We start from the raw sequence: 23,078 nt of genomic DNA on the forward strand, positions 1-23,078 counted from the left end.
CATTTGTTCATGTTCTGCCTTTCCCCAAATTCTCCTTGTTTCTCTTCCGAGATCCTACGGTTTTCCTACAAGGATGAAAAGCTCCTATAAGGGTGACCACAACGTGGTCTTAGCCATTGACAGGATTTGCATGCACCTTGACACTGTATCTGTCCCCTCACTGGGTTTTATTGAAGTATAATTGGCCTATCACAGTGGCACATGGTTTGAGTACACAATTTGGTCAGTTTTCTCACGCATATACACCTGTGAAGCCAAGGTAGTGAGGATATCCATCATCCCCAGAGCTCCCTCGTGTCCTTCTGCCTCTTCCCCATCCTCAGGGACCCCTGGCGGGTCCACTTTCCGTCACTATAAATTAGTTTTATTTTCTGGAATCTTACATACATGGAGGCATGCAGTATGTAGTCTTTTTGTCTGAATTTGCGCAGCATCATTATTTCGATCCGTCTCATGTGTATCAGTAGTTGGTTCCTTTTTATTGCTGAGAGGCCTTTCCTTGTCCAGATATAGCTTGTTCATCCATTTCTCTCTTGATGGTTACGGGGGTTGTTTCCAGCTTTTGGTCATTCCATATCAAGCGGTAATGAGTATTTGGGTACAAGTCTCTGTATGGGCATATTCTTTTATTTCCCTTGAGTAAATACTAGGAGTGGGGTGCAGGGTCATGTGGCAGGTGTGCGTTCACCTTTTAAGAAGCTGCCAGACTGTTTTCCGAAGTGATTGTTTCATTTTACATTTTCATCAGAGTTCCAGGTTTTCCACATCCTTGCCAACATTTGGTAGGGTCAGTCCTTTCAATTTGGGCGAATAGGCTTCAGTGTGTATTTCTCTAATGCCTGATGATGTTGGTGTGTTTCCATGAGCTTATTTGCGAGTCGTGTATCTTTTTTGGTGAAGTATCTGTTCAGATCTTTTGTTCATGTTTTCCTTTGTTGGTTTGTTTGCTTTCTTAGTACTGGGTTCGAGAATTCTTCCATATTCTGGATCCAGGTCCTTTATTAGGTATATGATTTGCAAATATTTTCCCCAGTCTGTGACTTGTTCTTAATTTTGGTAAAGTATAATTGAGCAATTATAGAAGTTTTGTACTATTACTTTACATTGCATTTTATGATCTGTTTGGATGTGGTGTGAGAATTCAAGTTCTGTCCATGGGTAGATGGGTATCCAGTTGACCAAACCGTGTTTGTTGAAAGGACTCTGTCACTTCAGTGCCTTTGCACCTCTGTTGGAAGTCAGTTGCCTGGTACATGTGCGGGTCTGTCAGTGCTCTCTGCTCTTCTGGCTTGACGTCAGCACTACCTGTGTTGGGCCCCGAGGCAAGCTAAGTCGTGTCGTCCGGTCGCGTGAGGAACATGGTGTGACTGAGCGCCACGGTTTACCGCCATTCATGCAGGCCGCCTTCTCTCTCGGGGCTGTGGGTTTCCAGGGCGCGGGTCTAGTACATCTTCTGGTAAGTTGATTCCTCGGTACTTTGTGGGGTTTATGCTACTGTAAATGGTATTTAAAATTTTTTTACATTTCTAGTTGTTAACATAAGAGATATAGTGGATTTTTGCATCAGGATCGTTTATCCTGCAGTCTTGCTAGAAACTTCTTAGTTCTGGTAGCTCCTCTGTGGATTCTACACCATTTTCCTCACGGATGACTGTGTTGTCTGTCCTTCCCAAACTGGATACAGCGCACGCCTTTTTCTCACTCTCCTGCACTAGCTAGAACACCATGGGCCATGCTGAACAGAGGAGACGTCTTGTTTGTTCTGATAACTCTGTCTTGAATTTCCTTGCTAGTGCAGTATTTTTAAAGGTCGTTCCGACGCCTATATTCTGGGTTAGCTGCCAGTGCCCCAATATCACGTTTACTGTGATCCAACGTTATTTTTCTAGTATAAATTAAGTTCAGAACAAGGTAATTCTAAATTGTTCCATTTCAGTCACAGACAATATATTGAGACTTTAATTTTTACATTTATAACTTAAAAGAGTGTTCGTCTGTGTATTAGTATGTCTTCCATCGAAACTTAATAAGTCATTGTGGGGATATTAATATAAAAATTAGTAGTCTCTTTCATGTTATGGAAGAAAACTGGCTAATTGTGTCCCGAGGGGCTCAGGGGAAGCTTGCACAGGCCTCTGAGGGAGGGGTCTCTGTCCATGCTCGTCTTGCAGCTGGATTCTTTGTGTTCTCATGTGCAGGTTCACAGCCCCAGGATGGATCTGACTCTTGCCGAGCTTCAGGAAATGGCATCTCGCCAGCAGCAGCAGATCGAGGCCCAGCAGCAAATGCTGGCTACGAAGGTAAGGTCCTGTAAAGACTGGACAGGCCCCTCTGTGGGTGCGTGTGTAGAGCTGTCTCCATGCACCCTGTTAAGCCAGTGACCTCAAGATACAGGTTGATCCTGTCAACCCACAAGTTCCCTGCTCTGTGGCACTTTTCTTCTCTTTACCATAGCATTTTGTAGAGATCCTTACATCATCCCAGTTGCTCAGGATCTCCTGACCCCTGGTTCTGATCACAGTTAACCATGTTATGTTGTGATCGGGAAAACAGGAAAGGCATAAAGAACCCTCCGACTTTGCTAGAGGGAACTGCTCTGGGCTAGCCTTATCCTGAATTCCTACTGCAGCAAGAGGGACTTGTAACGTTGACCAGTGCTAACACTGTCCCCTTCTGTCATGTGGCACCGATAACAGGCTGCTTGCCTTTATTTGGGACATCCTGCCCCCACAGACTAATCCTTATCTCGGCCTCGAAGAGGTAAAATATGAGAAGCCTCTCCGTTACCATCCACACCAGTCTCCCTGTTGTTTATCCCGCCAGCTGTAGGCTGTGGTCTGACCCAGATGTCCTCACATTTCCTCCATAAAGGCTGGTGGTCAGTACTGTGGGCTTTGCAGGCTTCTTAGCATCGCGGTCATGGCACAAAAGCCGCCACAGACGTAAGCTTGTGGGTGGCTGTGTGATGTATGAACATGGGTGGCGGACTGCCTTTCATCCACCACCCTGGTCTGAACACTCCGTGTCTGCAGCTGACCACGCCCATGGTGACCGTAAGTTCACCGGAGCTGGGGTGGACTGTGGTGCAGGGTCTGAGATTGTGCATTTCTGACAAGCTCCCTTGCAATGCTGATGCACCATTTCTTGAGTATCAGGGACATAAATTGGAAGTAAAAAGGCTGAGTAATAGAATACATCTTTAACCTCAGCATCTTATTTTGAAACTGTTTTTGTGTTATTTATGTTTCAGGCATATTAGTCCGAGAAGTGTACTCTTGATTATAAATTGTGTGGCTCTGTTACTCACATTTTTTTGAAGTTTTTATTTATTTATTTGAGAGAGAGATACTGAGGGAGAGCACAAGCAGGGAAGGAGAAGCAGACTCCCCACCGAGCAGGGAGCCCGACATGGGACTCGATCCCAGGACCCCCGGGATCATGGCCTGAGAGGAAGGCAAACTAGGAACAAAATGTTACATTGTAGGTTTCTGAGGCCTGAGGGCTCTTCAGCTCTTCGCTAAGTGTGTGTGCTGAGTGTGCCCTAGCCATCTAGGGTTCTGTGCCCTTCACATCTCATTTACTCCTTACCGTGGTCCTACGAGGCTCTCCATCACCCTGTTTTTAGCCGAAGAAGGTGACCCGTGTCCTTGGTGAGGGTCTCAGAGCTCGGGTTGTGAGTCCAAATCTGACTGCAAAGCCGCCTTTATAGTGAGTGCCTCCCGTTTCTGCGTGAGCTCATCCTAACTTCATAGTTGCCCCTCATGAGAACTAACTGTGGGATCACTGTTCACCTGCTGCGGAGGAACCACTGGGAATAAAATTGCTCCTTCCTGGGTCTTTCCCCCAAGAGAAAGTCGGGTTGGGGCCCAGAGGCTGTGTCTTTCACTCCTGTCCAAGGTGGTTCAGGGGCAGCGTGCAGGATGGCTGGTTGCCCCCTGCCTTGGCCTCTCGGCTGTGCTTGGGTTCATTTGGGGCCGTGATACACCTGTTGAAAAGGGTAGGCCTGATGATGGCTTCCATCTTTAGGAACAGCGCTTAAAGTTTTTGAAACAGCAAGATCAGCGTCAGCAGCAACAAGCTGCTGAGCAGGAGAAGCTGAAGAGGCTGAAGGAGATGGCTGAGAACCAGGAGGCTAAGCTAAAGAAGGTGCGCGCCCTGAAGGGCCACGTGGAGCAGAAGAGGCTGAGCAATGGCCGACTCGGTGAGTCGCTCCCGGAGGGGCCCTGCCAGCGCTCAAGTCTCCGCGGGGGGACGTGGGTGTGTGTGTGTGGGGGGTGGGCGGACGCGGGGACGCGGGTGCCGGGCACTTAGAGCACTGCGTGCTGAGTGACAGTAAGCCGAGGCTGTGCGTGTAGGCAACTTTAGAATCAAGCTTTTTCAAAGCCTGATTCCCTGCAGTTTTGATGCTCTTGGTGCCTGTGAATTGGATTTAGCTGCTGGGTGTTTCATTATTTTTTAATTTAATTTTTATTTTTTTGATGGGCAGCAAAGCAAAGTTTATTGAGCGATAGTACAAAGCTCCCGAACAGGGAGGGGACCCGAGAGGATTCCCCTTTGCTGCTGGGTGTTTTAGACAAGGTTTTCACGTTACCTTTGGAAAAATGTACTAGTAGGGTGTTTATTTTTTTCTTCTTTCTAAGTATTTTTTGACTGAAAATTTGATGAAGGCAAGGATTTTTATTCATATAATAGGTCCCTCTATTACAATGCCATTTTTTAAAAAAGATTTTATTTATTTATTTGGCAGAGAGATAGAACAAGTAGGCAGAGAGGCAGGCAGAAGGGAGAGGGAGAAGCACGCTCCCCGCTGAGCAGGGAGCCCGATGTGGGGCTCGATCCCAGGACCCTGGGATTATGACCTGAGCCGAAGGCAGCCGCTTAACCGACTGAGCCACCCAGGCGCCCCTACAATGCCATTTTAATTAAAATTTTCATGATTTAATAGCTGCCTCTACCACTGTAAAACTGAGGTTAAAAGTTCTAAGTAAATTTCACTGTTTCTAAAATCTGGAGCTTAATAATATTTATAACACAAATTCTGCTAGAGATCTGTTCAGAGGGAGGCACGGACATTTAGAAATGTCTCTGTGGATTTCAGTTGCTTGTAAAAGAAATAGGTTGGTTCTAGGACATTTCTGAAAAACGTCTGTACTTTTTGTTAGGAAGTTTGTTGTAAAGCCCGGTTGCCTGGGAGTGCTCCTTTCTCATTTTTCTTTTCAACTGTTGTTGCTTTTCTCGTTCTCATTCTAGTGGAGGAGATTGAGCAAATGAACAGTTTGTTCCAGCAAAAGCAGAGGGAGCTCGTTCTGGCTGTGTCCAAAGTGGAGGGGCTGACCAGACAGCTGGAGATGCTCAAGAACGGCAGGATGGACGGCCGGCACGACAGCCGTTCTGCCGCGGCTGAGCTCGACCGGCTCTACAAGGAGCTGCAGGTGCGGCCCACTCCAGGGACACAGTCACCACGGAAGTGGCTGCAAGGGCGGGATTTTGGTTTCTTTTCCTTAAAGTGGGGATTTGGGGGACCTAAACCCCAGAGAGTCTAGAATAAACTTCAGAGCACCTGACACAGGCATTCCTTATGACCACAGCTGGTGGGCTGACGGTTTTAAACCATAAGATGGAAGTGTGGACGGGTGGGGGGACCGTACGTCTTTAGGAATTATGTAATAGTCAAGCATGTGATTATCTGAGAAGTTTTTCTTCCTGCCCCTTGGCTCCCCCCCCATTTTATTCAGTTACGGAACACGTTGAATCAGGAGCAGAATGCCAAGTTGCAGCAGCAGCGCGAGTGTCTGAATCAGCGCAATTCAGAGGTGGCAGCCATGGACAAGCGAGTTAATGAGCTGCGGGACCGGCTGTGGAAGAAGAAGGCGGCGCTGCAGCACAAGGAGAGCCTCCCGGTAGGTGGCCACCGGCCGCCCCACGGGTCACGTGCACCGCCGCCTCTGGAGCTGCGCCCGGGTCCCCTCCGGGCAGAGGGCCTCCTGCTCGGGACAGAGCGAGGGCCGCCGCTCCGGCCGGGGTGGGGCTGGTCTGCGGCGTCTCTTGTGCGCGGGGGGCGAGACCCTGAAGCTAATGAGCAAATGTCACGGCCTCTTCTGGCTGGAATGCCGTCAGACTCGTCATGCTCCCGCGCCTCTCCCTAAGGTTTCATCTGATGGGAACCTGCCCCCGCAAGGGCTGCCGGCGCCCAGTCGCGTGGCCGCGGTGGGCCCCTACATCCAGTCATCCACGATGCCCCGCGTCCCGTCGAGGCCCGAACTTGTGGTGAAGCCCGCTCTGCCGGACGGCTCCTTGGCCACGCAGGCTCCGGAAGGGCCGCTCAAAGTACACACGCTGCCCAACATGCGATCTGGGGCCGCCTCCCAGACTAAAGGTAAAACGGGTCACTTCCAGCCCCTCGCACAGCGTATTCTCCGCATCCTCACCGTCATTACTCCCAGGTTGGGGTTTAAAAAAACGTCTTCCTCGCCCTTGTTCATGTTTAAATCCTGAGAATCTCCTTGTGGTTTTTGCTAGCGCCGTGATACGTTTCTTAACCCTAAATAATGCAGTTCTGTTTGGGAAATGAGATGAAATACGCTATTTCTGCAATGAAGGTAGTTTTGAATTCCTTCTTGTTAATGAGGACATTTTTCTCTGATGTTGATAACTCGACCCCTTTTCCTTTTGTGTGAAAACACCGCGTACGTGTTTGGGGTGTCATCTTTACAGAAGGCGAGCTGGGGAGTGCGTTCTGCCGACCGGTGGTGCTGAGTGTGCATACGTGCTTACGCAGGAGACTTCGCTTGCTAGCACTTTGTAGAATGAAGGTGAACCTTCTGGAAGCTCACAGTGACCATAACGGAAGTGCCTAGTGTTAGTGGTCTTGGCGCCTGGGTAGTCCTCGGTGTGTGGGGAGGTGCGAGCCAGAGTTTCGGGACAGGAGTCGTAGATGAAGGGAGGCTTGTAGGAGAAGCGGGATGAAAACGTCCTCTTTCAGACCCCTGCAAGAAGAAGTAGCAGCCAGTCACTGTCACATGCAGAAGCTTTACAGTTGCGATTTATTTTGCCGTAATTACCAGTGTGAAGCAATAGAGCCACCGGGTCTGGGTTTCACTGCAGAAAGAACTGCTTCTGTTTTGCTCCTGTTAGGACAAAGCTAGGACTTTGACGCTTCCGTGTCTGTGTAGAGAAAACCCGTGCAGAGCGTCCCCACCTGTGGGACTGGTTGGTGTCCACAGTTCTGCCTTTTTGTTGTGTATCACTGGTGCGTAAGATATGCCCTGGAGCCCTTGGTCTGCGAAACTGGAAGTTGTTTTCTGACGATGATGGTGATGGTTTTGTACCAGTAAGAAGCAGGGTGTCCTCCCTGGTTCAAGCAGATTTTCTGTTTACTACAATTAATCTTAAATTTGTTTCAGTAAGTTTAAATTAGAAATCTAAAGTCTAATATTTTCTAAATAAGTTTAATGGGGAGAATAAAATCTCTTTAGAGTGCCGGCTTACCGTGTTTGTTTTTCTGCATTCTAGGCTCTAAAATCCATCCACTCGGCCCCGACTGGAGCCCCCCAAGTGCAGACATTTCCGCGAGCCAAGCCTCTGTGCCTGTGAGCTCAGGGGGTGCCCCAGACCAAGGTGGGGTTCTGTTCTGGCATTTGAGAGGCGCCCTATACTCTTTTTCTTCTTCTTTTTTTAAGATTTATTTATTAGAGAGAGAGTGTATGGGTGGGAGGGGCAGAGGCAGAGGGAGAGAATCTCAAGCAGACTCCCTGCTGAGTCCATTGTGGGGCTTGATCGCACAACCGTGAGATCATGACCTGAGCCAAAACCAGGGGTTGGATGCTCAGCCATCTGTGTCACCCAGGTGTCCCCTCAGTCGGCTTTAGTTTGTTTTCTAGAGTGGTAAACCTGGGGAACAGTGTTCATTTCCAGAACACCTTCGCTTAGCTGCGGAGTTAAAGTTCTAGCATTGTAACATCTGGGCCGTTCTCCAGTGAGCTTAATGAAAAACAGGGAAGCATGTCTCGGGTGTGGGGTTTCAAAGCGATTGAGGAGAGAGAACCTTCTATGTGAAAAAAGTCTTACTACGAATGGCTTGAATATTCATGTGCTTTTTTTCTGTCCTCAGCTGATGACGGAGAGGTTCCTCTGAGGGAGAAGGAGAAGAAAGTGCGCCCCTTTTCGATGTTTGACACGGTGGACCAGTCTGCCGCCCCGTCCCCCTTTGGGGCTCTGAGGAAAAACCAGAGCAGTGAGGACATCTTGCGGGATGCGCAGGTGCGAAGAATGGCTCACTTTAACATTCAGTGGTAATTCTGTGTGTGCTCCTTAGAAGAGAGAGACTGTCGTGTTGAGGGAGAGCAGGGAAAACCAAAGTATTTCTGGAAGATTAGAAAACAGAATTCTGTCATTTTGAGTTCTGCAGCTTGAGTGTGTTTGTGGTCTCACACCGTATGGGAGAAAGGCTGCCATACTTGCTCTTGGCTCCCATTTCGTGTGATTCTCTGGGAACCAGGAGGGCGCTGAAGCACGTCATATTTGTGCAGCCCAGCGACCTTGTGTCTTCAGAATCTGGAGCCGAGGTTGTGTCAGTAACAATTTGGTGGTGAATCTTCTGTGACCGTTAGGATCCCAGCCTTTGAGCAGTGGGTGATGGTGGCCTGCTCCCTGTTAGGTGTTTTGACCACAGTGCTGTGATGTTCTCGTGAGTGAGGATGATTTTGGGTTATTGGGGCCGTCTGTGAATATGTGAAGTGGCAGTTAAAGTCCCTGAGCGGGCACCCCAGGCTCCCGCGTGGGAGGTGACGACCAGGAAGAGGCCTGCGGGGCGGGAATCCTAGTGCGTTCCTCAGGTTCCTTATCAAACGTAGTTCAGTGCAGCGACCTACACGTTTTTCATGACTTGAAAATGTAGAGCTGATGTTCTCGGCGTACATTTATATTTGCAGAATTCGGTTATCTAGAACGTGCTATGTACCCACTTGGACAGTGTTGTAACTGCTTTGTATGTGTGTGTGTTTCAGGCCGCCAATAAAAATGTGGCTAAAGTACCACCTCCTGTTCCGTCAAAACCAAAACAGATTAATTTGCCGTATTTTGGGCAAACAAGTCAGTCAGCATCAGACATGAAGCCAGACGGAAACCGTCAGCAGTTGTCGGCAGCTGTTGCGTCCGTGGGAAACAGGCCGAAAACGGGGCAGCAGCAGAGGGTCGTGGTGTCCCCCGGCGCACCCTCGGCTGGCCAGGCCCTGTCTCCAGCTGGGAAGCAGGAGAGCCCCCCGGCCGCCGCCGTCCGGCCCTTCACTCCTCAGCCTTCCAAAGACACCCCTCTCCCACCCTTCCGAAAACCCCAGACCGTGGCAGCAAGCTCCATATACTCCATGTATACACAGCATCAGGCTCCCGGAAAAAACTTGCAGCAGACCGTGCAGAGCACACTGACCAAGACACATTCCAGAGGGCCGCACTTCTCGACTGGTGAGCTTCTGGGTCTCATTTTCACTGGCGCTCAGTGCGGCCAAGTCCTGCACCAGAGCGGTCACCTGTCAGCGAACAGCAACGTTGATGGATTCTTTTGTTCTAAGGCTGCTTCTTATCTTTGTCCCCCGCTCCCCGGAGCTCCTTAGGAGTGAGGTGCACGCGGTCCCCACGGTGCGCTGCACGGTGTCCTCTCTGCGGGGTTCACCAGGTGCTCCTGGGGGTGGACGACGGGACACTGCCCCCGATGTTTGTAAAGCTCACGTTCTCGACTGTATTTTAAGTTCTTTTGATGAGGATGCAGCTGCTAGTTAGCTATAAAAACCTAGAAAGACTTAGAGTCTGGTAATCTTTTGGGTTCTTTCTAAGAGTCCCTCGTTTATAAAACTAGAATCAAGTTCATCCTGTTTTAATTGAATAAGGTTGGCTTTCTGGTCATGAAATCAGCATGTAATTGTGCCCTGCAATGTCCCGCAAATAACCAGACAACAAAGAATTTACATACGTGCCGTGGCTGTCGGCTTCAGTGAGGACTGCCTGACGCAGTAATTTGGGAATTGGGTAGTTTTGATAGAATCAGAATGATAAGGGGAATAGTTTTGGTAAATAAAAGGGGTTCTTAATAATGTTGTAAGCCAAGTACGATTTCCCCCAGTGATTTAGTTTTGAGACAAGGAAAGAGAGGGCGGTGCGTGTTTAGTTTTAATCTGGATGCAGGAAAGATTGCCCGTTTCCATTGCTTTTTTACGTTGTTTTCGTATTTTGACATTTTAAGTTTGTATGCTACAGCCAGTGATTTCTTATAGTTACAATGGCAGCGTTTTTCTTCATGGTACATAAAATAATGGTGCACGTTCCCATCAGTGAGGGTTTGCATTCTGTGGTAGGTTTACTGTGCGGAGATGGAAGTCTTGCTTTGTCCTTTTATTTATTTATTTATTTATTTATTTATTTATTTTTAAATATTATATTCATCTGAGACACAGCAATAGAGATAGAGAGGAGAGAGCCTGAGCAGGGAGAGAGGCAGAGGGAGGAGAAGCAGGCTCCTCGATGAGCCAGGAGCTCGATGTGGGGCTCAGTCCCAGGACCCTGGGATCATGACCTGAGCCAAAGGCAGACGCTTAATGACTGAGCCACCCAGGCGCCCCAGTCCTTTGTTGTTTTTAAAAATGAGTCGTGTTGGGCGCCTGGGTGGCTCAGTTGGTTAAGCGATTGCCCTCAGCTCAGGTCATGATCCTGGGGTCCCGGGATCGAGTCCCGCATCGGGCTCCCTGCTCAACAGGGAGTCTGCTTCTCCCTCTGACCCTCCCCCCTCTCGTGCTCTCTCTCTCTCTCTCAAATAAATAAAATCTTAAAAAAAAATGACTTGTGTTGCAAGGTGCCGTGTAGTTACTAAAGTTAAAGGAGGCTTTAAGTACTGTGCCCTGTGTCTGTCACTTGCCGGTTTGATTTAATCCTGATCGGGGCTTTGTTTCCGTTTCCAATCAGTATACGGCAAGCCCGTGATTGCCGCAGCCCAGAGCCAGCAGCAGCACCCGGAGAACGTGTACTCCAGTGGCCAGAGCAAGCCTGGCAGTCCCGAGCCCGACGCGGAGCCCGTGTCCTCAGGCCAGGAGAGCCATGAGAACGAACGAATTCCTCGGCCACTCAGCCCGACCAAACTGCTGCCCTTCTTGTCCAACCCCTACCGAAACCAGAGCGACGCCGACCTGGAAGCCTTGCGGAAAAAACTGTCCAACGCGCCGCGGCCGCTCAAGAAACGGAGCTCGATCACGGAGCCAGAGGGTCCAAATGGGCCAAATATCCAGAAACTTCTGTACCAGAGGACCACCATCGCTGCCATGGAGACCATCTCCGTCCCTTCATATCCGTCCAAGCCGACATCAGTGGTGGCTGACTCTGAAAGCCCCGTAGAAATCCAGAATCCATATTTACACGTGGAGCCCGAGAAGGAGGCGGTCTCTCTGGTTCCTGAGCCAGTGTCCCCAGAGGACGTGGGGAACGCCAGTTCTGAGAGCAGTGACACGCCAGCCCTCTCCCCTGGCCTCGATTATGTGCCCGAAGGAGTCCCAGACAGCAGCCCAGATTTCCAGAACAGTGTAGAAGAACCAAGTGCAGAGGCACCCCATCTGTTGGAAGTGTACCTGGAGGAGTACCCCCCGTACCCGCCCCCACCATACCCATCTGGGGAGCCAGAAGGGCCAGGAGAAGACTCGGGCAGCATGCGTCCACCCGAAATCACGGGGCAGGTGTCTCTGCCTCCTGTAAGTAATGTGGTGTCTCGCAGTCCTTTTAGGAGCCCCACCCCCACCGAACTTGTCAAAGACTTCCAGGTGGTTGACTGTCAAGACCCAGGGAAATGCACACATTCTCAGAGCCATTTGCAAAAGATGGTCTGTGTATGAATTGCCCGTGGTCACTGACATGTCTATGGTTTTCCTTTTATTTTATGGCCCCCTTAGCACTCGGTGGATCTCAGAAGTATTGTAAGAATTTGGCAGATTCAGGATAAAGAACATCTTTATTTTTTAGGAAGAACCCTTCTCTTTGTGAAGAGGCAGAGTTGGGTTCTTACAATACAAAGCACACGCCACTGCGGGCGGTCCCTGCTGGGGAGACCGGCGAGGCTGGGAAGGGGGAGACCTGGTTCGGAAACTCCCTCACTTGACCAGCTCTGTGAAATCAGGCAGACGGTGCCCTTTCCTCTCTGGTGATGTCACTTTTTCACACTCTTCTTCCCGCCACAGTGACGTGTATCTTTAATGAACTGTTTTGGGGGATCCTCAAACTTCCAACGTTGATAAACTTGGGAGGGTTCAGGACAGATGGGGGCAGGACGAGCCTGTTCCTCTCCTCCCACGCAGGGGACCCCTGAGGTGCGCTTGAGCCCCGGCTGCCCTTCCTCCCAGGCTGTGCGTGTGTTGACTTGGGCACACACGCCTTGCGATTGATACGCCTTTGCGAGTCTGTCGTGTTCCTTTGAAGTCAGAGAGGATCAAAATCCCAGGGTGTCCTTAAATAAAGTTGACCTCTTCAGGTGTTTCTGTAGGATGCCAAACCATGAATTTTAAAGACCATAGCAAAACTGCATATTGTAGGGATCTTTTTAAAGTGCTTTATGTGTTTGATCCCTTATTGCATCTTTGAGATGTAATGGTATTCAGAGATAATGATCATCCTGATTTGTTGTGACTTCCGGATTTCTGTGGACGTTTGCTTACAGGTTTTATATGGCACGTGCTGGATTCTAGGGGACAGGGTGTAAATGGAGGTTAGCCCTGGAAATGGCGCTGTGTCCTGTCCATCCTGGCTCAGGGCTCTCGTCGACTGGTGCTAACCTCGCGGGAAGGAGAGACGAATCACACCTATGTTTGCTGTGTCCCCCGCTTTGGTTGTCAAGTCCAAATGATTCACGCTCCCAGGGACAGAGGAGACTGTGGGTCCAGTGTCACAGTTGGTTCCTGTCGTCCCAGGGGAGCGATTTCCTCCTGGTCTGGCAATGAGTGGGACCAAAGCACCTGTGTCAGGCTTGTTGGCGAGCGTGTGCAGGGCCCTGCCTGTAAATGGCCACATAACGTTTACACTTCTTGTTTCCAAGAAACAACAGCAGTTGAGTCGTCTCATGTTTGTAAAATGGAGTGACGGCCACTTGATGTTTTCTAAACCTTGGTAGTTTTCCGCTTCCAAAATAAAATAAGGACCAGGCTGCGTAGCATGGTGCGCCCCAGGAAACGTTTCCATTTTGTTGGGCGCGTGTAGGAGACTTACTTGATGGGTTGTTAGATCAGTTTTAACAATTTTGCTGTAATAGTCGAAAGGCTTGACGAATTTGCTCGTGGATCTTGGAGGATAGTCAAATTCTGAGTATAAGAGTCTCATGCTCTACCGACTGAGCTAGCCGGGCACGTTAAATTCTGAGTATAAGATAGGGGTAGCATTTGAAGACTGGAAGGGTTTCTCGTTAGTGTACCTAAAACAGGCTGATAATATGTATTGTTCCCATAATTATGTGCTTTTCCCCAAGGAAGGTGGTTGAAAGGAAGGTATTTGGAGAAGCCAGCTGACTTGGATTTAAATCCCAGCTCTGGTGTTCCTGGCTGGGCGCCTTAACTTCCTTATCTGTAGAATGGGGTCACAGGGTTTCTGTGAGGAGTCCACGAGTGCATTAAATATTGGCCATGATAACCCTGAGTGTGCCTTTGCCTGATTAATTGTGTGAGGTTTGCCAACCTTGATCAGATAGGGAATTGAAGACCAGTCTCGGCTGATTTGACGCCCCACAGAAGGCCCGCTGTGGTGTCACTCCCATGTGACCTTGTGGTGTGTGTATTCAGTAAAAGCTGCGTATTGTGGTTTAGCTGCATCTCTGGGTAACGTTGTATGTCAATAAAATGTGCTGCTAGAGATTTTTAAATGTCCTTTTACTTCTGCAGCTGAGATGCTCCTCTTCCCTTTCCCAAGGCCTGCTCGCTGCAATCGGGGTCCTTACATCCTGCCTCTCTTCTGCAGGGCAAAAGGACAAACTTGCGTAAAACTGGTTCGGAACGGATCGCCCACGGGATGAGGGTGAAGTTCAACCCCCTTGCTTTGCTTCTGGATTCGTCTTTGGAGGGAGAATTTGACCTTGTACAGAGAATTATTTATGAGGTATGACTGGATTCGTAGATTCTTGAATACAACGTTCCTCTGCTTAGGAAGCTCCTCTAGAGGGGGTGGGGGTGAGGTGTGGAGAGGGGACGCAGAGGGAGGGAGGGACACGGAGCGTGCTCACACAGGCTCACACATGGGGCTGCGCTGAGGTGACTGTGGGGTTTGGGGTGACGCGGAAGTGCGGTTTTCCCCAGGGTTCCTCCTGAGTACTTTTCTGTCCGGGGAGACAGTTCCCTTCCGTTTATAGCTGCTCCTGGGTGGACGCAGACTTGCGGTGTTAGGTTGCACATGTGGTCCCTATTTTCAGAAGCCTACTATTTAAAATATTCTTAGTTGACCTTTTTTCCTTTCCATGGCAAATACACCTTCTCAGACACTAATTTGTGGTGGGGGCCAGAGGGTAACTAACCAAAAATAGTTCCCAGCACCTCTTCATTTTTAAGACCTTTTTACAATGAGCGCCTACTTAACGTGGCTGTTCCGGCGGTCTTATTTCTAGACTTGAAGTTGGTGTAGTCATCTTGGCTCCTAGAGGTTTTAATTATAACTAAAAAACAAACAAAAAAACAACAACCCACAGGAGGCTGTTTTTGTACACTTGATCCTGCAGAGCCAGGTGATAGTGACCTGAGCGGTGATGGTCCCCCTTGGTCTCGATGTCACAGGTTGATGACCCGAGCCTGCCCAATGACGAGGGCATCACGGCTCTGCACAACGCTGTGTGTGCAGGCCACACGGAAATCGTTAAGTTCCTGGTGCAGTTTGGTGTGAACGTCAATGCCGCAGACAGTGACGGATGGTAAGTCCCCGGCGCCCACGTGTGTCCCCGTGTGACGCTCCTCTCACTCCCGTTCTGGAAGCACGCACAGCTTTATAAAGTATCGTAGTTGAGTGATAAGGAGATGTCACCAAGTGTCACAGACATAGCCGACTTGGCGAGTTTGAGAGATGCTGGGTCAAGCCCAGTTCTGCGAGCCCGGTGACACCCGTCTTCAGTACACTGATGTCCACCGTGCGTCTGCAAGAGGGAAGCAGAGTTTGCAGCCTTTCCCAAGTGTCTTTGACCGTGGAATCCATTTTTCATGGAGCGTTCTGTGGAACGGTTATGTGCGTAAGACACAGGACACATTGTTGTAAATGACAAGCAGTCTTCATAAGATAATGGATTATTATTACACACTGAAACAAGGGGTCCTGATAAGGTCATGCCTGATAACTGTAACAGAACAGAGAGTAAATTTTGTAATTTTTTTCTATTTAAAGAAAGTATAAATTTATGCTTTTTTTTGTAAGCATACAAAAAAACTTTTTTATATATACAATTTCTTAAAGGTAAACAGCCGTTTTTTAATCTAGTCCCTTCAAATTTGCATATATGTATATTTTGTAGCCTAATTTTTTGGTTTAACTTTATAATTTAAGGAAAACAAATTCTTTTATTTAAGGTAAGCTCTGTACCCAGCATGGGGCTCAAACTCATGACCCCAAGATCAAGAGTTGCACACTCCCTTGACTGAGGCAGCCGGGCGCCCCCAAAACAAATTCTTAATGTGTAATCATGTCTTTGTTTCCCTATTATTAGCAGTTTAGGTTACATGTAATTTTTCACTATTAGAAAAGCTGTGCACTTAAAAAATCTGCAGTGATCTTCACCAGACTTTGGCCAGCAGTGTTCTGGGGTGCAGGATGGGGAATACGTGGTTTTGGAGACTCTGCACATGAAAGGAATGGGATGATGAGGGGAGGGACGAAAAGGGTGAATACGTGCAGTCTGTGCGATCGGGCCTGGGCCACATGCCGCAGTCCTTCTGTGAGCTACGTGCAGGCTCTTCTTCCTCCTTTGTGAGTCGGGTCGCTCAGAGCATGCGGTAGACATGTGAGCGGCTGGAGGGACTCTCCGTAAGGCCATCAGTAAGTTCTTGCCGGCCCGCGGCCTTAACAAACAGATGTGCGTAATTCACAGTCGCTTTTCTGGTCTGTATCGAATTGACAAAGCTTTACTCAATTAAAATTCAGTTTGGACCCTACAAACTGTTAGGTAAAGGCAGTTTTCTGTGTGCGACCCAATTCCCTCGTTAGTGCGACCGGGGAGGGAATATGGCCGCGCACCTGTTTCGGGTGACGGCCTGTGCCATCAAGACTGCTGCGCCCTCCACGCTGCCCGGTACATGGGGGCAGGTGTTCCAGAACATCTCGCCCCGTTTAGACCATTGCACGCATCTCACGTCCTTGCGCTCACGTCCGTGATTCCTCTCGCCCTCTGCGCTGCCCCGCGCAGCGCCTAGGGTGGCCCGTCCTCGACTGGTCCTCCCGGCTCTCCTCCCGTGGGCTCAGGGATCCATGTGTTACCCATTGGTTTTCAGCAGAAGGGCCCAGACGGTACACCTCGGAATGGTCCCCACGGGCAGTCAGGCCATAGGTGTTGCGTGCGGGGAGACCTGTAGCCTGCTGTGTGTCGCTCCACAGGACCCCGCTGCACTGCGCGGCCTCCTGCAACAACGTGCAGGTGTGTAAGTTCCTGGTGGAGTCCGGAGCCGCCGTGTTCGCCACGACCTACAGCGACCTGCAGACCGCCGCAGACAAGTGTGAGGAGATGGAGGAGGGCTACAGCCAGTGCTCACAGTTCCTTTACGGTCTGTAACCATCCCATGCCATGCGCTGATGACGGCGCGCGTCTGCCCTCTGTTTCTGGGGTATGGTTTGCTCAGTGTTTCATCATCAGGAAACCGTTTTTGTGTTGTGCGTAGTCCTGGGCACTGAGAACAGGGCAGCCTTGATGCTCCAGATGAATGCAGCTCTTGTGCGTGGGCCTCCGAGGGGCCCCGCTGGGGACGGCCTGAGACTGGCCACCCACCCCGCGGCCCCTGTCCCCGTGCGGGCCTGAGACTGGGCCCCTGCGAGTGGAACCCCCTTCCACTGCGGACCCAGGATTTCCCACTGGATCAGACTTATCATAAAGTAAAGGAAGGGCAGCACCTGTTTCAGAGCTCATTTTTCTCTTTTGTTGTCTTCGTTCTGCGTTTATGATTCTGAAGGAGAACATCAGGTCTGATCCTAGAGAACAAGGGACTTCAGGTGTCAGATGGGCGTCTGTCAGGTCACATTTCTGGTCACGACCCTTACAAGTTGAGGGAGTTTAACTCTTCCTAGCTGGGCTGGAGTGGAATTGAGGAGAGGCGGTGAGCAGGTGCCAGGACGCCATTCCGCTCGTGCTCCGGGAAGCTGCTCCGCCTGGTAGTGGAAGGGCATGAGGCTGGTGAGCCTGCGTCCCCGCGTGGCTGCGTCCCGGCTCTCGGGCTGCTCTCAGGCTCCGGACCGGCGCGGTGACCTCGCAGCTCTTACAGTCACTGTGGGCACTGAGGGTGACCCCTCATTCCTGTTTCGATCTCTGGATTGGGGATAATTTTGATAGACTGACATTTTACTCTTAAGATATTAATGTATACTTTGTCATATGAGCTGTATTGGCCATCTTGAGCTTTACTTAATTATGGAATATGATCTTTAAAAACAGTAGGGACGTCTGATCGGAGGCTTTACTTTATGGAATGTATCATGGACTCCAAGAAAGCGTGTCTCTGCTGTAGATGTTGAAATGGCAACGGCCTGGCTTCTCCCTGGTCGGGTCTGGGGGCCCCGCCCGGACGTGGCCCCTCACACCTGTGGCAGCTGCGACCTTGACCTTGAATGTTTTCTTCCTCACGTTTATCATTCCTTGCTTTTTAAAAATCCCTCTATCACCTGGGAATGAATCCTGTAACGCCTGGGTTTGCCGTTTTTGGGAAGTAAGTCATGCTGTGATTCTCCAGCTTGCGTTTCCTTTCTCAGTTGTTCTGGAGCCTCCTCTGTGTGGTGTCGCTGGTTCTTGCTGTCTGCCCCGCTTATGGCTGCATCTGCTGCGTCTGTCCCTCCGTTCTACCTTGGAGCATCGGGGCGCGCGTTCACTCGCAGTTACAAACGGTCCACCCGGAGGGGCACTTGGTCCCAGGGACACACGCCTAGTTCCTTTCCCGCCATGTCCGCCTCTGACCCCTGCTGGACGTGGGGTGAAAGCCCGCGTGGCTTCGGTTCGCTTACCCAGTGACCCGTGATACCAAGCATGTGTTCAGACCCCTCAAAAAGAATTTTAAACTCTTACTTCGGTGAATAGTAGAGTAAGGAGAAATTTTTTTCCATTCTTGATGATTTCTTGGAAATGAGAATGAAGTTATTTTTTTATTAGAATATGATCTTCTAATTCTGACCAAATATCTTTTAATTAGTATTTTACAGTCATTCAGGTTTGCCCAGAATAATCTCGCTGACACTTTGGAGAGCTGTTGTTTAAGCAAACCACAGTGCCCCCATTTCTCTCCTGCCCCTTCCCTGCTCCCACTCCAGCCTGATGGAGTCCAAGTTCGTTCAGGGCATCACCCTTATCGGGCTCACGGTCACAGGGAAGTTGGAAGTGTAAGCATCCCCATTAGTAGAAGCCTGACCCTTAGTCGGCAGAGCCTCTGATGGAAAAGAGCAGCTCCGTGTCTTGTGTCTGTTTTGCCCAGAGCTCCATCGTCGTAACTGATAGACGAATAATAAGTTCGTAATTACGTTCAGTGTCTACAAGAAGTTGAAAAATCTGACTATTCAAGGGCAAGCTGATACTTTCCTGCCTTTTCTAAACCGGTAAAGGTGAAAACAGTAACCGTTAGCTCTGGAGTGCTCGGGCCTCCTGACCGGACTAACCCTTCTGGCCCACGGTGCCCAGTGCCCACCCCACACCCACATGCGTGCTCGCCCTGTGCCCACCTGGCCCCGTGCCTGCCCCCCTCCCCTAGCCCCGCGCCTGCCCTGTGCCCGCCCCGTGCCCGCCCTGTGCCCGCCTGGCCCCGCATCCGCCCCCCGCCCCTGCCCTGTGCCCACCCTGCACCCCCTCTGTGCTAGCCCTGTACTTGGCCGGTGCTCGCCCTGTGCCTGCCCTGTGCCCACCCTGCATCCGCCCCTACCCTGTGCTTGCCCTACCCCCACACTTGCCCTGCACTTGCCCCCATGCCCCCCCCCCCGCGCCCGCCCCTGGGCTCCCTGCACCTGCCCTGTGCCGGTGAGGGGAGAGTGGAGGAGCGCAAAGTAGGGCTGAACGTGCAAGTCTGTCACTACAGTGAAAGTGGACGTTTGTGGGTTTCCGTATCTTCTAGAATTTGGATCCTCATGACTTTAGACTTGACTCGATCATGTCTGAAATATTTCCGCGTTCTAACGTGTCTTACAATTTTCTCTTTCTCCCTTTCCTCACTTGGAAATGGGCAGGGCCTGCTCAGTAGACACTGTTGTCACGGTTGCTGTAGGTTCCAGGTCAAGAGTCCACTGGTCCCCACGCTCAGGGGTGGCTGGAATTCGACAGGCAGAGTGCTCACTCTTCTAATAGCCTGGACAGTTCATTTTTATTCCTGGGCTTGCAGGAGTTTCTGTACTACGACTAGTTTCTGAGCTGCCTTAGAGGGATCGTTGAGACTAACATCTCATGGGACAACCCCCCCCCCCGGCTTTGTTCACGGGGTGCTTTGTGTGGTATTTCCAGCTTCCCTGCGCCTGCCTGGTTCCCCTCCTTTGGCTCTGTGGAGCCGAGGGTTGGAAGAGTGGACAGTCTGAGTCACGTGTCCTGTGTGGTTTCTTCCTGTCATTTCAGGGGTTCAGGAGAAAATGGGCATCATGAACAAAGGAGTCCTTTATGCGCTCTGGGATTATGAGCCTCAGAATGGTGACGAGCTGCCCATGCGAGAAGGGGACTGCATGACCGTCATACGCCGGGAGGACGAGGAGGAGACCGAGTGGTGGTGGGCGCGCCTGCACGACCAGGAGGGCTATGTGCCCCGCAACCTGCTGGGGGTAAGTTACGCTGGCCATTGGCGCTTCTGGGCGAGCTAGGCCATGCGGGAGTGCGCTGTGTCCGGCAGGGCTCGCTGCCGCTGACCGCCCTTTGCTCGCGCCCGTGGGCTGTCAGAGTTCAGGCGGCGTTAGATGTACACGTAGGGGAGGGTCCACGTGCATGCCCGCTACCACCCGAGGTCGGGGCCCTGCTGCGTCCCGGCAGCGTCAAGTGTGCATGTACCATTGGCTACAAATGAGGATCCGCAGAGCCGGTGCGCAGAGCCTTGCCTCCGGCTCGGGAAAGTAGTCCAGGCATGTGAGGGTGTGAAAGCTGGCGGCCCTGCTGCATCCGGACAGACGGCTGGCTGTGCTCGGCACGGGGCTCGCAGGAGCGTTTGCAGGGAGGAGGCGAGGAGGGTGGGCCGAGGGCAGGGAGTGGGAGTGACGTCCTGTGTGTGCAGGGCCTGAGAGGAGAGTCTAAACCAGAAGAGCCGGGGGAGGGAGCGGTGGTCAGCACCGTGGCTCCCACCTCCGTCCCTGCGCGCTCACTGCTGGGCAACAGGGGTGTGGCTGGCGGGCACGGGGAACACTGCCTCCCGAGACCGCTGGGGTGTCTGCCGGTCGGCTCCCGTTGGACCCATGGTCTGTGCGGCTGGAGCTGCTCTGGGGTCGAGGCCGCCAACCCGTTTCGGTGCGCGAATGCGCGGTGGCGGGACCGCGGCGCTTTCCATGGTATGTCCGGGGTGTGGGGACCTGGCGTCTCCTCCTGACCCTCCGTGTCCGTTCTTGTGTCTTGCGCATCTGGATTGCTGCCCCCCAGTCGCACGGGTCCTTGTTAGTCAACCTTTGGGGCTTAGTATCCGCTGGTGTGGTCTTAATGAAAATTACCAAGAATGGGTGAAAGTCAAAGAGCACTGAGCCACGGAGTCCCTGAAGCTTCCCAGCGCCCCAAACACCAGCAGCTCGCATTCGTTCTAGTTTCTTACTTGGGGAAACCTCTTCCAAGTGCCTGCTGATTGGTCTTTCATTTTACTTTTCTAAAAAAGAGGTCCTGTGACTCATGAACCGAGAAGCCTCACTTGTCCTGGATATGGAGGCACTTGGCCTCAGTGCAGGGCCCTCAGGAGGCTCTGACATCAGCAGACCAGACCCAAGATTTTCATGTTGATCCGGATTTAAATATAGCCTTTTGGAAATCTCTTTGGGGTAGAAGTGGCCTCTAAGTAACTTATTTGGGTTTCCTTGGAGGTTCAAAAAATGGAAATCACATAAATGTTGAGTTTTTAATCAGAGGCTCAGATGGGAGTCTGGAAGATTGTATTGACTACTGATCTTTTCTCAAGAAAACAATCTTTTGTATAATGTTGATCCACCAGTTAGTTTTTCAGTTTTGGCTGGACGTCTGAGTCTCCCTTCTTACAGTGAGCCTTGGTCCTTTTGTCTACGAAGCAGGGGGAGGACGAGGAGGCTCTGTGTAGTTTGCCGGTTGAACTGCTGGTTTGACTCACTCGTGGCTTCCAAACTGCAGATCTTCCGACCTTCACAGGCTCCTCTCCACCTCTTGTTATGGAAAACACAAAACCACAAAAGTCCACAAACAAAAGACTCCACTTACCCTCCCTTAAATCAGTACCTTTTAGTCTGTGGCATTTTGTGGCTTACAGTCTCAGGTCCCATGAGAGTGGTCGTTGGCTGTTGTGAGTGAAGTTGAAAGACCCCAGTGTCTCCTGTGCCCCACGCACGCGGTGCTGCAGACCACCTCCAGCCGTCACAGGCTGAGCCCACGGCCAGGGCTGAGCGCCGTCACGCCTTCTTACATCCATTCGCCACGGTGTTGTGCCCGGTGGGGACCCCTGTGACCTTCACTCAGGAGTTGCTGAATGTGAATCTTTGTGCCCTCGGGCAGCTCTGGGCGCCTCATGTGGCAGAGAGTCCTTTCCTTAGTTTCTCTCCTGTGACACCAGCCCCCCACCTGTTACACTCCTGCGTGTCTGTCTCTACAGCGTGTAAATCGTTTCTCCGTTCTCTTGCAGCTCTACCCAAGAATTAAACCAAGGCAAAGGAGCTTGGCCTGAAACTTTACAGAATTTTAGTGTCTGAATAATTAATCTTTGTTATCACTGAGAAGAAATAATGTGCTTGTTTTTGGCAAAAATTTCACAAGACTGACTTTAATGACAACGTAACTTGAGAGCAATGCAGAATGTCCTCTGGAAGAAAATGAAGGATTGGAGAATTTGCTATCCGTGGGGGACGTTCAGCGTGATGGACTGGAGCTTAGAAGTAAGCTGATCACACTGTTGGGGAGCGGTGTTTACGGAGCACTCGGGAAGATGAAAAGTGACTGTCCTGGTTTTCTCCAGAAATAGGGCCATTCGTTGGGCTCCTGGGAAGTTGGCTTCATGTCCTGCCTAGTTGGTGTTTGTCCGTACCTCCCCTGCCCCAGCCAGAAAGGACCAATGCCACCGCGGCGGCACCTCTGCCTGGCCCCCCTCAGGGGACCCAGGGGGCTCGGGTGCCCCGCGCACGAATGTTGTTGGTGAAGAACTAACTGTTGGTTGTCAGCAATCCCTTTATGATAGGAGCTCTTCAGAATTACACATATGTTTGAGATACTGGAACCAAGCTGTAGCACAGCTAATTAGATTTAGAACCTTGTTTTTAGAATGAATTTAAATCTATATTTATTGTCTTTTGTATCTTGGAAATTGGAGACTTGCTATATAGACTTACCCATGATATTTGTCAAGATCGTAGCTGACTTTAAAAACAATTGTAATAAAATTAAACTTTTTGACTCTAAAGCTTTTTCCTAGTTTTAGTTTTTTGTGTCATTAAAAGCCTTGTTTAAAGTTCATAAGCCGTTGGGCAGCTTACCCTGCGGGAAAATAGTATTTCTTTACCAGCCATGTGATGACATGGAAGAAGTGTTTTCTTGCTTACAGAAAGCTCGGTTTCGTAATTGGTGAGTTTTGTGGTGGCCCTCAGTGGAGAACCACGGGGACGGAGGGTCTCACCGTCCCTCAGCCTCTGTGAGACCGTCTCATCCTCACCTACACTGTCCACACTCACTCGTGGGATGAAAACGTACACAGACAGGGTCTCTGCGTTGGCTTTTAATA

The 23,078-nt window shown here is 50.6% G+C and overlaps 1 protein-coding gene across 3 annotated transcripts in view; it reads left to right on the top strand.

The window, feature by feature from the left end:
* TP53BP2 (tumor protein p53 binding protein 2) overlaps positions 1–22,760 on the top strand; it is a 56,889-nt gene extending 34,129 nt beyond the window's left edge. For all 3 annotated transcript variants that reach the window (XM_028111576.2, XM_088017217.1, XM_028111577.2), the window contains 14 exons: positions 2,199–2,300; positions 4,027–4,201; positions 5,251–5,432; positions 5,736–5,900; positions 6,148–6,376; positions 7,513–7,617; positions 8,111–8,259; positions 9,006–9,459; positions 10,951–11,726; positions 13,972–14,109; positions 14,778–14,911; positions 16,579–16,745; positions 19,775–19,974; positions 21,990–22,760. In XM_028111576.2, coding sequence (XP_027967377.2) covers positions 2,199–2,300; positions 4,027–4,201; positions 5,251–5,432; positions 5,736–5,900; positions 6,148–6,376; positions 7,513–7,617; positions 8,111–8,259; positions 9,006–9,459; positions 10,951–11,726; positions 13,972–14,109; positions 14,778–14,911; positions 16,579–16,745; positions 19,775–19,974; positions 21,990–22,031 — 3,018 coding nt within the window. In that variant the 3' untranslated portion in view covers positions 22,032–22,760. The remainder of the gene's footprint in view (positions 1–2,198; positions 2,301–4,026; positions 4,202–5,250; positions 5,433–5,735; positions 5,901–6,147; positions 6,377–7,512; positions 7,618–8,110; positions 8,260–9,005; positions 9,460–10,950; positions 11,727–13,971; positions 14,110–14,777; positions 14,912–16,578; positions 16,746–19,774; positions 19,975–21,989) is intronic.
* Positions 22,761–23,078: the final 318 nt, after the last annotated feature.

The sequence above is a fragment of the Eumetopias jubatus genome, unplaced genomic scaffold, assembly GCF_037043125.1.
Source record: "Eumetopias jubatus isolate StellerSeaLion01/CBP00866 unplaced genomic scaffold, mEumJub1_p1.0 scaffold_12, whole genome shotgun sequence".
Lineage (NCBI taxonomy): Eukaryota > Metazoa > Chordata > Mammalia > Carnivora > Otariidae > Eumetopias > Eumetopias jubatus.